This window comes from Grammomys surdaster, unplaced genomic scaffold (genome assembly GCF_004785775.1).
Source record: "Grammomys surdaster isolate TR1022 unplaced genomic scaffold, NIH_TR_1.0 125849, whole genome shotgun sequence".
NCBI classification, from domain to species: Eukaryota; Metazoa; Chordata; class Mammalia; order Rodentia; family Muridae; genus Grammomys; species Grammomys surdaster.
In genome coordinates, this window is record NW_021620675.1 from 1,878,888 (window position 1) to 1,893,327 (window position 14,440).

General features: G+C 46.5%; 1 protein-coding gene across 2 annotated transcripts; it reads right to left on the reverse strand.

The window, feature by feature from the left end:
• Positions 1-3,157: 3,157 nt before the first annotated feature.
• Mcl1 (MCL1 apoptosis regulator, BCL2 family member) lies at positions 3,158-7,687 on the reverse strand. 2 transcript variants are annotated; one of them, XM_028789775.1, is made up of 3 exons: positions 6,944-7,687; positions 6,414-6,661; positions 3,158-5,686 (listed from the first exon to the last, which is right to left on the reverse strand). In XM_028789775.1, the coding sequence occupies exons 1-3, from the start codon at positions 7,566-7,568 to the stop codon at positions 5,570-5,572; spliced, it is 990 nt and encodes a 329-aa protein (XP_028645608.1). In that variant the 5' UTR covers positions 7,569-7,687; the 3' UTR covers positions 3,158-5,569. The 2 variants fall into 2 exon arrangements, with proteins under 2 accessions (XP_028645608.1, XP_028645609.1); XM_028789776.1 differs by lacking the exon at positions 6,414-6,661 and having other exon boundaries at positions 6,944-7,675.
• Positions 7,688-14,440: the final 6,753 nt, after the last annotated feature.

A 14,440-nucleotide genomic window follows, 5' to 3' on the forward strand; every position in this document is an offset into this window, starting at 1 on the left:
AAAAAAATTAAGAAAGAAAGAAAGAAAGAAAGAAAGAAAGAAAGAAAGAAAGAAAGAAAGAAATGGGACTCCAAGACATTTCCCAGCTGTTGGAAACTATTATTTTGTAGAAACTCTTGGGAGGCAAAGGTAGGAAAGAAAGACAGCTACATGTTCAAGGTCAGTCTGGTCTACACACAGATTTGCAAGCCAGTCAATAAGACTTCAAAGAAAGCCAAAACAACAAAACTCCCTCACAGCCTTTCTCAGAACTACTAGTGTATAGCCTGGTGAGGTAGCAAAGGCCTGTAATTTCAGCACCTGAGAGGTGAAGGCAGGAAGATCTTAAGTTCAAGAGTAACCTCAACCAGGTAGGGAGTTCAAGGCTATCCTGTCTCAAATCAATAGTAAAGAGTTCCTGATACAGAGCCAGCTCCTCCTCCCTTGACCCAGGTAAGAGTCAATGGAGTCCAGGTTTTGCCTGGGCAACGCAGTGACACGTGATCTCAAAACACAACACCCAGTTCTTGGAATCCTTTGACTAACCAGCCTCCCCGGGATGCCCCTCCCCCTTCCAGATGCTTCGCATAACAAAGATAAGCTAAGCTAACACTGTAACTACTGTGAACTAAGAGAACTAAGTTTCCAAATCTCTAGAAAAGCCTTTGAAGACGGGGTGGGGGAGGTTCATGAGGCAGAGTTCTGAAATCACTGAACAAGTGAAGCCCTGCAGCACTAGAATATTCTGCAGATTCTTCTGCCCCAGGAGCTGCCTGTGCTTTGGACGTCTGACTAAAGCCATGCTGTACACTGATGGGACTTCTTAAATGCTCTTTTTATAAAATCTTCGTTATCAAAGCTTGTTTTAAAGAGTTTTTAATCTGGCCTTATGACTGCCTCATGCCAGGATTTGAGAGGTAGAGGCAAGACTATCAACCCAAGTTTGATCCCAGCCTGGGCTAGAGTGCCAATGTGTCTTAGGAAAGGGGGGCACAGGGAGTACTGATGCAGGAGACTGAACGTGGGACCTTGGAAAGGATTCTTCAGCAACAACAGCATGACCTAGCTGTGAGTGACTGGACTATACAAGCAGGTGTAGCTCAGCTGAACAATATTACAAGGCTGTGGTTTAAACTCCAGTACCTCTTACCAACAACTCAGAAAAAGGTAAAAATCACAGGACAAAAAAAAAAAAGAAAAACAGCTAGATGGTTGATTGACTGCTTGCTATTATTCCGAAGGCTCTAGGTTGTGGCCTGAAGATTAGCTATGTCAAACACGGTGTGTGTGTTTGTGTCATTACTGAGGCCTCTAGTGACTCAGGCTACTCTGAATAAAAGCCTTAGATGGCTTAAACTCCTCCCGAGCAGTGGTGAAATTAAGATACGCGCCACCACATCCACTTTTTCTTTTTTTACCCCCCCAAACAAGTTTTCAGGCTGCCTAAACCAGCTTCAAAATCCCCAAGTAGCAAAGGCTGCCCTTTAATCCCTGACCCTCAGGCCTCCATCTCCAGTCACTGGGATTCCCCGTGTATCACCACTCTATGTCACACACCTACTCCACGTGATGAAGCGTGATGAAGCATGGATGGGGCCCGTCATGGTGGCATACAAGGCTAAGGCACAAGTGTCAGAAGTTGGATGCAGGCCTAGCTCTGTATCAGAAGTACACCCCACCACCAATTATCAACAGAAACAGTACTGTGCAGAACTCAAGCTCGGTAAGATTTGGGAGACTGTTGGGGTCTTGTTATGTATCACAGGCTTACCTTGAATCTGATGTAATCCCTTTGTTGGGCGTAGAGGTGTAGGACAAGCAAGACTTATTTAAGTCTTCTTCCTTGGGTGTCACTGTCCCAGCATGCCTCTGCTAAGGGAATACACTTGTACACAGCTCTGTCTGCTCTTTCAGTCCTAGGAATTAAACCACTGGTGTCCAACCACTGAACCACATTCCCAACACGTGAGTCACTCCTTTCACTTCTGAGTCTGTTGAGAATTTGTCAACAAGGATCAAGGTAGAAGAGGCTATCACATTTCCTGGAGCTTTCTTCACTCAGGTATTTTGGATAGCCTTACATGGATGTTGGGAACTGAACTCAGAACTCCTAAATTGCAGAGCCATCTCTCTGGTCCCCACGACCTGCACTATGCAGCCCATGTTGGCTTTGAACTCCAGGAAGTACTTCTGCCTCAGTCCAAGTGATGAGAGTTATGGGCATGAGCCAGTCAGTATGCCTACCACAAAGCAACTTTACAATAAAAAGTTACTGTCATCTAATAATAAAACCCATGGAAGAGGGGACAGATGTTAAAACAGACAAAATTAAGTAGAAGGTGTGGATCCTGTTTGCATGATTAGTGTTTATGGCTGAAAACCAGTTATGCAAACCTCAAATTTGCACATTTCCAAGGTGATTCGCCTCCCTTTCAATGGATGTGACAAAGGCAGGATAGTTCTAACCCGCTTACTCTCACCTCCTTCTTGGAAGAAGGGGCACTGAAAACCAAGTACTAAAAACCTTAGATGATTAATCTGATTCATATCAAAAGAGGTGTGTGTGCTTTGCTTTTACATTAAAAAAAAAAAGCGAAAATACTATACTCAAGATAGGAGATGGCAGAGTGGTGATGGGAAGGGCACTAGCCACCATGCCAGAGTTTGATCCCCAGATGCTGCAGTGGGAAAAAGAGAACCTCAATTTACAAGTTAAACCATTGTACAACTCCTGCTATTGTTTTCAAGCACACTGATAACTTGGTAACTCCCAAGGGGAGAGCCTGCACTTGACTGGTGGGTCAGAAGCTGGGAAGTAGTATACAGCCTGCAGATGTAGGGATAACATACCCAAGTTCCCAGCTTAAGCTCAGCAGGATCACCATACATGTTCAAGGTCAACCTTGGCTGAAGAATTTTAGATACAAGAAACCTTTCAAGAAGGAAGCCAGGTGTGGTGCTAAGCATTCTCCCCCACCACCCAGAAAAGTACAGAACTAGTCTAAGCAGGAATACATTAACCAGGAATTTGAATTACAGGTACCACATATTCCTTTGCTATAAAGCAAATCAACCATGACTTTTGCTTTTATTTCACTTACATTTGCTCAGCTGACTTCCCTAAAAGGCTTGCACAAGAGAGGAAGGCAAGGCGATAAGAAAAGACCCATACCACATCTTACTTGGGGGGGAAAGGTTTATTTTTTCCTTAGAAGAAACAGAAGTTAGGGAAACATATACAACCCACATTAACTTGCAGTTGGTCCTAACCCTTTCGGGAACAGCTGTTAAAAATGTTAGGTGCTCTACCAGAATGAAGGTGTTCACCCAGACAGAATGTACATGGAAGATGGTTAAAGACTGCATGTTTTTTCCCTGAGAGACGTGTAAGACAAACAGAATTTGCTGAGAGCCATCTTTCCAAGCAGCCCCTCCCTCTCCACTTTGGAGGATGTGCCTCAACTATTCATCCAGTCAGCACTCTGACCACATGCCTCTTCTCCCTCTCAATCAATCCCTTTCCCTACCACTTGAGCTCTCCAAGTCTTCATGGCCCTGCACCTAAAATACCTGCTAAGACCCTGTCTGTACTTCAGCTTTCACACCTTGTGAGCTGGGAAGCCAGGCTCCTAGTAAACAAAACTTCCAAGACTGGATTATGAGAGGATAACCTTTTAGTCACCTCAACCTAGAGGGTTTATTCAACTACATAAAGTGCTCTTAAGTTCAAAGAGATAAACATAAATAAGCAAATTATGATCAAGGATAAATACACGGGTACAAATCGCTCCAGCAAGATGGCCTGATGGCTGAGATGGGCAGGCAGGGCGCTTCTTCCCCATTACATTCTTAGTCATTTGATTCAGGCCTATTTTTATCTGCAGCCCTGACTAAAGGTCACATTCTGAGGATGAAGCTTTCAAATGACCCTAGCTTAAACACCTTCATTTTACCAGTGGCTTTTGTATAACTGGGTCTAACAAAACCCGTGTTTCTCTAAATTTAAGTGAACATATTCACACTTGGAGCAAACTATAAAGCTATAATGCAGCTTACTCTGACTTCTGAAACTCCCAAGGGGACTTTTGATGCTTTTCTTACCAAAACTGGATAAAGTAACAATGGAAACCATGCCAATCCAAGAATGCCCATACCTGGTTACTGTTGGTCACAGGGCTCAAAGAGGAAGTATTGCTATCCTCTAACAAGAAAGTTGTGCCGACTCTGATTAGGATGGGGAGGGATTACTTAGGTTCGAAGCTTTGGGGGTGGGAGTGAGAGAGTTCTAATGTAGACAATTAAAATGGCCAGTAAAGAGCACAGGGAGAAAATGTAGACAACTATATCTGTAGGGGGAATACGAAGCATATTAGCCAACACGTAAAGGAAGTAGAGGAAGTAAAGGTTACACCTAAAGAGACCAATACAGAAATTCAAAACAAAGCTTGGCAATCATTAGTAGAAAAAAAAATACATATTTGTTTTATTGACACCAGGCTTAAACTTGTGTTAAACAAGTAAAGCCTGTGAATAGCACCATGGTTAAGATTCTAGGCTGCTGTCCCAAACCACTTTACAACTTAGTAAGGGGATGAAATGTCTCACATCTGCCTGTGATCCTTAAATACAAAAACAGATTGAATAATTAAGCCTGCATAGTTATAAACCCGATTGGTTCTACCAAGACCAGTCCCCACATACAACCGGTTCTGCACACATACTACAATGGATGACAAAGTTTTAAAAAGTTGTAAGAAATACATTTCTAACTAGAGAAGCTGCAAATTTCAAAAGGGTATGGAAAAAACTAAATCCAAAGACTTCCTTCTTATGTTCAAAGAAATAGACTTTCTGTAAAAATATATACAATTTTTACAGACAAATACATTTCATAAGTTTTCTTAAAAATTGAGGCTCTTCAGTTTTGTAACTAATTAGTGAACCTTAAGTCAAGTACTTTTTTGGCCATCACTAGGCTGATAAACTTAAGAGTCATCCAAACCAAGCCAAAGTAGACAGGTCTAAAAGTTCTGCGCACTTGGACTCTGTAAGAAAGCACACTCGAGTCTGCTTAGAGAGGGCCTCCCTTCACATTCTTGTACAGCACTGCAGCTTCTAGTCACGAGTTTGGTGACTTGCAGGTTAAAAATCTGTTTTACACAAGTCACCAACATTGTTAGGACTTCTCTCTCAACACTCTGAGCAGAGTAATAGATTCTGCATATGTATTGAACTCTGTGACTAGCCCAATGACTGGCCCCTACTCCACCTCCAGACAAGGAAACCAAACCTTTCCATTCACCCCTTCCATTCATTCTAGAAGTTCTCCTCCACGGCCTCCCAAAGTTTGCTGAGAGGGACTTTGCTTCATTCAGACAGTGACTCTTCCAGAGGGAGCACGTTTCCCATGTATTTATTCTTGTTAGCCACAATCCTGTAGCCACTTTCTTTCTGCTATGTTGCTACAGTAGAACTGGACTGTTAAAATCCTGGGCAGCTTCAAGTCCACCTTCATAAATACATTTGTTTTCACAGAAGCGTGTGGTTTGGTGGCTGGAGCTTTTAAGAGTCACCTATTGCACTCACAAGGCTATCTTATTAGATATGCCAGACCAGCCCCTACTCCAGCAACACCTGCAAAAGCCAGCAGCACATTTCTGATGCCGCCTTCTAGGTCCTGTACGTGGAAGAACTCCACAAACCCATCCTAGAAAACAAAAAAGAAAAGCACATTTTCAAGTATGGGTTTCTGCTGTTGTAACACTAAATACAGAGAAAGGGTGAATTCTGATATCCCCCAAACAATGGTGAAGCAATTGTCTACTCCTGGGATGCAAGAAACATTTCTGGAGTTCTTTTCAGTGAGTAACCATTCACAAGTTACCTTATAGCAGTTGTACTGCACCTCAATTACTTTTGCAGTCTGAGCAAGAGAATTGAGGGCCCATTATTCAGGTGAAAGACAGAAATCCTATCCACTCTTTGGATCCCCATGTAGTACCTCTCCCATGGGGAGTGTTTCCTAATGAAGATGAGCACACCTCACACCAGAGATCTTTGGGTATTAGCTTCTTAAATGCAGGCTCTACCCCTATTCCATCTGATTAAAATGAGGGCCCACTGGGAATGTACTTTAGTCATCACAGGTGACTCTTACTTCATGGTTTGAATCCACTGCTCTGAAGATTATCCAACTGAATTAGAAGAACAACCTACAGAATACAAGACCTTTTGGTACAATTCAAGACCGTCATAATCAGTTTTTCTCTGGACCTACCACCTACAACGACCAACATAATGCAACAAGAAACACATAAATTATATTTGAAGCCGGAGAGGAGCTTTGTAAAAAAACCATTAGGTACTTTCTCCTTCACAAAATCCTGCACCCCATTTCCACTCCATGGCCCCTTTAAACCACAAGGCAAACTTACCCAGCCTCTTTGTTTGACAAGCCAGTCCCGTTTTGTCCTTACAAGAACATCTGTGATACTTTCTGCTAATGGTTCGATGCAGCTTTCTTGGTTTATGCTCTTCAAGTGTTTGGCCACAAAGGCACCAAAAGAAATAAGAGTCACAATCCTGCCCCAGTTTGTTACGCCATCTTTGAAAACATGGACCATCACTCGAGAAAAAGATTTGACATCGTCTTCGTTTTTAATGTCCAGTTTCCGAAGCATGCCTGAGGAGAAAAGCAAGAAACCTCGTGGCCTCCTTTGTCTGCAGCGGGGCACTAGCCCCCTGCCCACCAACGACGAGAGGACCGGGCTCTACCGGCTCTAGAGCAGTCAGGCGGACCCCACGCAGACATTGACATCCCACCCTTTCCGGCCTTTGAACCCAACAGCCAGATGGGCGGAAACAATGACTCACGACCAGAATATTCTGGTCGCAGAGCCAGGCTCCAGCTCTTCCCGCACGGCCCCGGCCCGGCCCGCCCCGGCCCGCCCCGGGTGCCACTTACCCTGGAAGGCCGTCTCGTGGTTGCGCTGCACGCCGTCGCCCACGCGCCGCAGGGTCTCCAGGGCCCTCCGGCCCGCCGCGCCGGCCTCGCCCAGAGGCTTCGAGTCCTTGGAGCCGGTCGCCTGCTCCCGCAGGTAGCGCGAGATGATCTCCAGCGACTGGCGGTACAGCTCGTCGTCTTCCTCCTCCGGCGGCGGCGTGGAGGGCAGCGAGCCGTCGGCGCCGGAGCTCTTAGCCGCCTCGCTCACACGCTCCAGTAGGGGCAGCACGGTCGGGCGCTTGCTGATCGCCTCCGGCTCGCAGCCGTCCAGCTCCTCCTCGGGAGACATGATGGCGGCGGCCGACGCGGCCATCTCCTCGGGCGGCACGGCGAGGAGGCCGGGCGACTTGAGCAGCCGCCTCTCTGCCGACGCGGTGACGTCGGGGTCCTCGGCGCCCACGGGCGGCGGCCGGGCGACCACCCGCGCGCCGGGCAGCAGAGCGGCCTCCCCTCCCCCCTCGCGCCGCGCCTTGGCCTCCTCGGCCGCCAGGCGCGCCCCTGCCGGAGAACCGCCGCCCGCGCCGAGGCTGGCGCCGCCGCAGTACAGGTTCAAGCCGATTACCGCGTTTCTCCGCAGGCCAAACATGGTCGGACGCCGCAGGCTGAGGGGGACGAACGACTCCAGACTCGAGGCAGGCGGAAGTCAGGAGTGAGGAAGGCTGTTCCCTGCCGCCGCCTTAGGGCCGCTCTGACGCAAGCGAGGACTTCCCGTAAAAGGGGAAAGGGGCGGGAGCTTCCGGAGAGCTGGCCGGGCCACTCCGTGGCTCTTCCGGCCTGAGTCTCGCGGCTTTCACAACGACTACGGTTCGCGGAGCGCGGTTCCTGGGCTTGGCTCGCGGATGTTCATTTTATGTCCTGTGCAACTCTCATGGCCAAGTGCTTGGCTTCCCTGGGAATAGTTCCTGCTCGGGAATGCCTGCTGTTTTGTACCAATTTTTGAATTTCAGGCTGTCCTGGAACTCTTCGTAGCCCAGGCTGGTCCTAACATTAAGCAGTCCTGCCTTAGACTTTCTCGAGCTGGCACGACAATATCAGTTCTTAAACATTTTTTTCTTGTGTGTATGTGCGGTTGTGTGCCTGTTGGGTGTTGAACCCGAGTCACCTGGAAGAGCAGCCAGGGCTCAGAGCCATCTCCAGTCTTCTGCACTATACCACTCTTAACCATTGATCCTCTTAGAAATTAGGGGCAGTCTTGCTTGTCATTTTTCTACTATGAGCCCCCACCCACCCAATGTTCCAAAATGACTCATGGACTACTTTTAAGGAGTTATTTATGTGGAGCCTGTAAAAAGGTTCAGCTGGTGAAAGGCCCCTGCCACTGAAACCCAATCCTAAAGACCTGAGTTGAGTACACAAAACCAACCTAAAGGTGAGTTAGACAGCGTTTCAGAGTTGTCCTCTGGCTGCCAGAAGAGCCCAGCTCCCTACTCAGCCCTCAAACACAAATAATAAAAGTCTAAAAAAAAATGATCCATTTATGGTGGCTGGGGCTACAGCTCAATTGGTAGAAATGCCTGCTCATCCCTGAGGAGGCAGAGGCAGGAGACTCATTTTAAAGATCATTTTTGGCTACATGAAAAGCCTGCTGTCTAAAAATAAGATGGTTACAGGTATATAACTCAGTTGTAGAGAGTTTGCGTACCCCTGTGCAAGTCCTGGGTTGATGCCCAGCACCACATAAAACCGTGAAGATCTTAAAACCGTGTACAGGTGTACTGGCTAGATTTATGTCCACTTGACACAAGCAGGAGTTCTGTGGACTGGGGTCCTGGGGTCTATAAGAAAACGGGCTGAGCAAGCCATGGGGAGCAAGCCAGTAAGCAGCTCCTGTCCATGGCCTCTGTATCAGCTCCTGCCTCTAGGTTTCTGTTTGAGTTCCTGTCCTGATGTCCTTCAGTGAACAGTAATGTGGGAGCAAGCATAAGCCAAATAAACCCTTTCCTCCCCAAGTTGCTTTTGGTTATAGTGTTTTGTCACAGCAATAGAGACCCTAACTAAAACACTTGGTTTACATTGGAAGCTCCAAGTCAACCGGTGTTAAATGGTGAGACCCTGTCTCAAACCAAATATATATGAATGACAATCTGGGAATGTGGCTTAATTGGTGGAATACTTGCCTAACATAAAACCCTGGGTTTAAAACCCTATAATGTGGCTGCACACCTTAGTTCCAGAACTTGGGAGGCAAAGAATAAAAAAAGGCCTGTGGAGATGATGGCCCATGGCCCATTGGGTAAAGACAATTGCTGCTAAACCCCGGAACCCTCATGCTGGCTCTGACCGTCACACACGTGCATTAAATCAATACATTTTTGTCTTCAGTTTTTAGGGACAGGATTTCTCTGTGTAGCCCTGACTGTCCTGGAACTTGTTCTGTAGACCAGGCTGGCCTTGAACTCACAGAGATCTGCTTGCTTCTGCCTCCCAAGTGCTAGGATTAAAGGCGTGCGCCACCACTGACTGATATAAATAGATAAATATTAAATTACAGTAAATAAGGTGACAGGGAACCGTGCGATTATTTGTAGGACAGGATCTAGAATCCTAGTTTTATAGGATGTGGCAGAGTACGGGGAGAAGCAGTTTGCAGTTTTAGTGACTAAGAAATATTTCTGTAAGGAACTTTTAATCATAAAACAACAAGTAACCACAATCTGAGATGGGATATACAGGAGGAAACAACTTAAGTGCTGGAACTGAGAGGAATTCATTTGTTTTAGATGACCTATAGGAAAGCTTTATGGAAGAGAAAGTTTTGCCCAGGTTGGTCTCCAATTGGAAGCCAGCTTCCTGCCTCAGCCTGCTGCATTCTGGAAGTACAGTCAGGATACAAGCTGGCATACTCAGCCCACCTTAAAAAATTAACATTTTAGGGGGCTGGAGAGATGGCTCAGAGGTTGAGAACACTGGCTGCTCTTCCAGAAGTCCTGAGTTCAATTCCAAGCAACCACATGGTGGCTCACAACCATCTGTAATGGGATCTGGTACTCCCTTCTGGTGTGTCTGAAGAAAACTACAGTGTACTCACATAATACATAAATAAATAAATAAATCTTTTAAAAAAATAACATTTTAAATGACGTACACGTGGATGTGTGGATATGCACAGGGGTGTAGATGCATCCAGTAGTCAGAGGCTGTGAGGCAGCTAACAGGTGCTGGAGACTGAACTTGGGTCCTCTGGAAGAGCAGCATGCTAGCTTGACCACTGAACCATCTTGCCATCCCTGTTTTAAAGCTTTTAGAGACAGGGCCACATGTAGCCTTGGCTGGCCCTGAACTTGCTGTGTAGCTGAGGATAGCCTTGAGCTAATGAATTCTGCTTCCCCACAGGCCTAGTATGGCTTTGGACTCTTGTAAGCAGTTGGGAAACATGACACTGAGTACCATGATGTATGATCTAATTCAGTTTCATTACTAACTGTGGGGTTAGGATGAATCAAGAGAAGGGACTGGAGGCAAAGGAATAGCTGAGTCTCCCACAGTACACTAGACGAGTCATAATGTCCTGGATGGCTGTAGTGTGCATAGCCCAGCATGCTGAAGACATGATCCTAAATCCAAAGCTAGCCTAAGCCACATGGAGCGTCTCTGTCTCTCAGAAACAAAACAAAACAAAAACAAATGCTGGTGCTAGGAGGGGTGACTTATCCCTGGACTCCACCAGTGCTTGATAGGCAGCCGGGCAGGAGTCCAAGATCGTCCTCTGTTACTGTTACATAATGTCTGAGGCCAGCCTAGGCTACCATGAGTTCCTGTCTCAAAAACCAAAATAACCAAACACATTAAAACCAAAACAAATTCAGAAAGAGAGAGACCTGTAGTGAGCAGGGGAGTGAAAGCACACCTTTGGAAACACAAGAGGGTGGCTTAGGGGAGAAGGTGCTTGCCTGCCTAAATGACCAGAATTAGATCCCAGGACCCAGCGGACATGGCAAGAATGGAGTGCCTCAGGCTGTTCTCTGACCTTACAGGGTGCTATGAGACACACCTCTCAGGGTTTGAGGATACATTTTACAGGCCAAGCCATGGGCTAGTCATAAATTGAAGAAGAGAATCCCATGTACCTTTAGGGTGGAGCTATGTGTCCTTTAAGGTTATGAGACACAAGGGTTGGGCTGGGAGCCGTGGATGGGGTGGATGCTCACCTAGCATCCAGAGAGCGATGGGCTGGACCTGTACCTGTAGTACTCCATAGATAGATGTGGACACATATGTCTGTACTCCCAGGACAGGTGAGATGAAAACACCAAGCTCAGAGGCTGGAGCTCACCCAGTTCTTGGCCAGCTTGGCTTATTATAGGACCCTGTTAAACAAAAGCAGACATCTCCACTATCCCCCACCCCCAGAAAGAAAATACAAAAAAAAAAAAAAGCATTTTGTTTTCTAAAAACTTCCATGAATGTCACAGGAATCCTGCAGTGGTAACTGTAACAGTGTGTTAGGCCATGAAGCCAGCCTCTTAAATAGGGTTTGCACAGTACCATAGCGCAAACCTAGAAGAATGTCTTATTTTTCCCTTCATCCTCTTGCATAGGTTAGGCAAATATGATTTTTATGACTTTTTTTTTTCAGACAGGATATCATGTATCCTGAACCAGCCTCAAATTCACTGTGTAGCTAAGGATGTCCACCCCACCCCACCCTACCTCTCTCTCTCTCTTTTTTTTTTGTTTGTTTGTTTGTTTTTCAAGACAGGGTTTCTCTATATAGCCCTGGCTGTCCTAGAACTCACTCTGTAGACCAGGCTGGCCTCGAACTCAGAAATCTGCCTGCCTCTGCCTCCCAAGTGCTGGGATTAAAGGCATGAGCCATCACTGCCCGGCTAGGATGTCTCTTTATTAGTATGTTTTATTCACTTGTGTATGTGGCAGTGAATGCTCAGAGTACACCTTCTGGGAGTCAGTAAGTACTTCCTTCTATCATATGGGCCCTGGTGATTGAATTTCTGTCTTCAGACTTGGCAGCAAGTGCCTCTGCCTGCTGAGAGACCCTGCTGCCTGGATCTTGAATTTATGATCCTTTGGCTTCTACCTCTGAGAGTTGGGAGTGTGGGGAGAAGCCACCTTGGCTAGTTAATTAGTGTTTGGTTGTTTTATTTTTAAGTTTGCTTGTTTTTTTTTTTTTTTTTTTTTTTGGTTTGGTTTTTCGAGACAGGGTTTCTCTGTGTAGCCCTGGCTGTCCTGGAACTCACTGTAGACCAGACTGGCCTTGAACTCAGAAATCCACCTGCCTCTGCCTCCTAAGTGCTACTACCAGCTTTCAAATGTTGTTTTTTAAAATTAGCATGTTAAGTAATGGATTTCATGATTTCCATTTACGTCATTATACTTTGCAGTTATTCCTCTCCCTCCCCTAACCCCCCCAGTAATTCAGTTTAAACTGTGATCTGCCAAGGGGAAAGAGGTAGCTCAGAACAGTGCTAGTGAGCTGGGAACCAGCACAGGGAATCGGGAGTGAAAGGATAACAGGAGAAAAGAAGACATAGAAATGTAGCAAATTAAGAGGAAAATTAAGTCCAAAGAAAGAGGAAAAACCGCTGTTCAGCCGGCTAAGTGTTCCAGTGTATGTAGACCGTCTCTATAGCAACCATCTGTTTCCTGTCTTCCTATGACTTCCTAGCTTGCATTGCTAAGTGTGGCCAAGGAACCCAGTAAGTGCAGGCTCAGGGAAGTAAGTGGTCCCACCGTGTAAAGAAGCCAGGGTAGGAAAACAACATTGTTTTCTTTCGTCTTCCAGCCTCCGTGAGCCTCACTGTCTTCTAGCACCTCTTTTCCACTCCTAACCCCAAGCCTGGACCTTTATTAACATACCCTGCAGGGGCCCTCCAAGGTAATACCTCCAAGGTAACCTGGGAGACAGGCAAGTGGGCATGCGACATACCATCTCAAAAAGAAAAAACAATGTCTCCATGTAACCTCCAATCAAAGGCACTTTTCCTGGTCTATCCTGTCCTTATTCCTTCTCAAGGTAAGAAAGGGGGTTTGCTTGTTTTTGTAAAGACAGGGTTTCTCTGTGTAACACAACCCTGGCTGATTTAGAACTTGTTCTGTAGACCAGGCTGGCTTCAAACTCACGGAGATCCACTGGCCTCTGCCTCCTACTGTGCTGGAATTTAAGGCATGTACCACCATTGCCAGGAAAGAAAAGGCTTTGTTTTTAATTTGCTGGTTCTGAGGATCAAACTCAGGGCAAGAGGCAGACACTCTTCCATTTTGTATTTTTTAGGGACTGGGGGAGGGGAGATGGCATTTCTTGTGGTATAATCTAGCCTTGAACTCTTGACCCTTCTTCCTCAGTGTCCTCTAAACTGGGATCACAGGGTGGCTCCAGATTTAGGCAAGCTCTGTTAGCTGACCTATGACCTCTGTGCATAAGCCTAGAAGGGGCTCAAGGTCCTGACCTTGATTTATAGCATTCAGGTAAAGCTAAGTTTTGCAAATATTTTGTGATATTTTTACCAATTATGTAAACTTTTATCCAATTGGGGGATCCCCTTCATGAGGAAGAGGAAGGGCAGAGGCTGTGGGTTCCCATTTTCACCCCAGGTGCCACTTTCGAGGCCACCCACTGAGGGGAAAAGAGGGGAGACCCCCCCCCCCCGTGTGTGTGTGTGTGTGTGTGTGTGTGTGTGCATTTTGTCTAGATGCATGTCTGGAAGTGTGTGTTTCAGCTGCTAGAAAGGGGGATTGGGTCCCCTGGGACTGGAGTCACAGACATGAGCAGTCATGTGGCTGCTGGGGATTAAACCCTGATCCTCTCGCAGAACAAGTCAGACTCTTAACCAGGAAGCCATTTCCAAAGCCCCAGGAGATCCCCACCTAACGCTGTGGTAGCCCCTAAGGAAGTAAGAAGGGACACCCACCCGTCACTGAGGCGCAGAGCTCAGGTCAGGCGCTCCTTCCACAAGCAGCTCCGGAATTCTCCCTAGGAAACTCCAGGGGACATTTGGCAATGTTTGGTAGTGTTTGTGGGTCTCTTTTTTTCTTGATTCAGGCTCTTGTCCTGTAGCCCTGGCTGGCTTGGTATTATGTAGTCCAAGCTAACCTGACTCAGTGATCCTCCTGCCTCTGCCCCCTGGGTACCAGGTTACAGGTGTGAGCACTCATGCTCGGCTAGTGATGTTAGTAAACACCTTGAAAGGCATAAAGCAGCCCTCAGAGCAGAAGCTGTGAGGCTCAAAACACTGACAGACCTCAGCTGGGCTAATAAAGGTGAGGCCTAGGTGGTTTCTCTTCTTTCTTCCCCACCTCCCTTTTTTTTGAGATGGGGCTTCATAACATAGCCCAGGTTGACCTCAAATTTGTGATCCTCTTGACTCAGCACTTTGAGAGTGTGTAGTTTGTGTCTAACAAAAGTAGTCAACATTGGAGCCTGGGGTACAGCTTGTGGTCAAGTGAGGAACCCCTGGAGTCAGTTCCCAGCACGGAACAATCACCTTTGCCCTGAATCAGCTC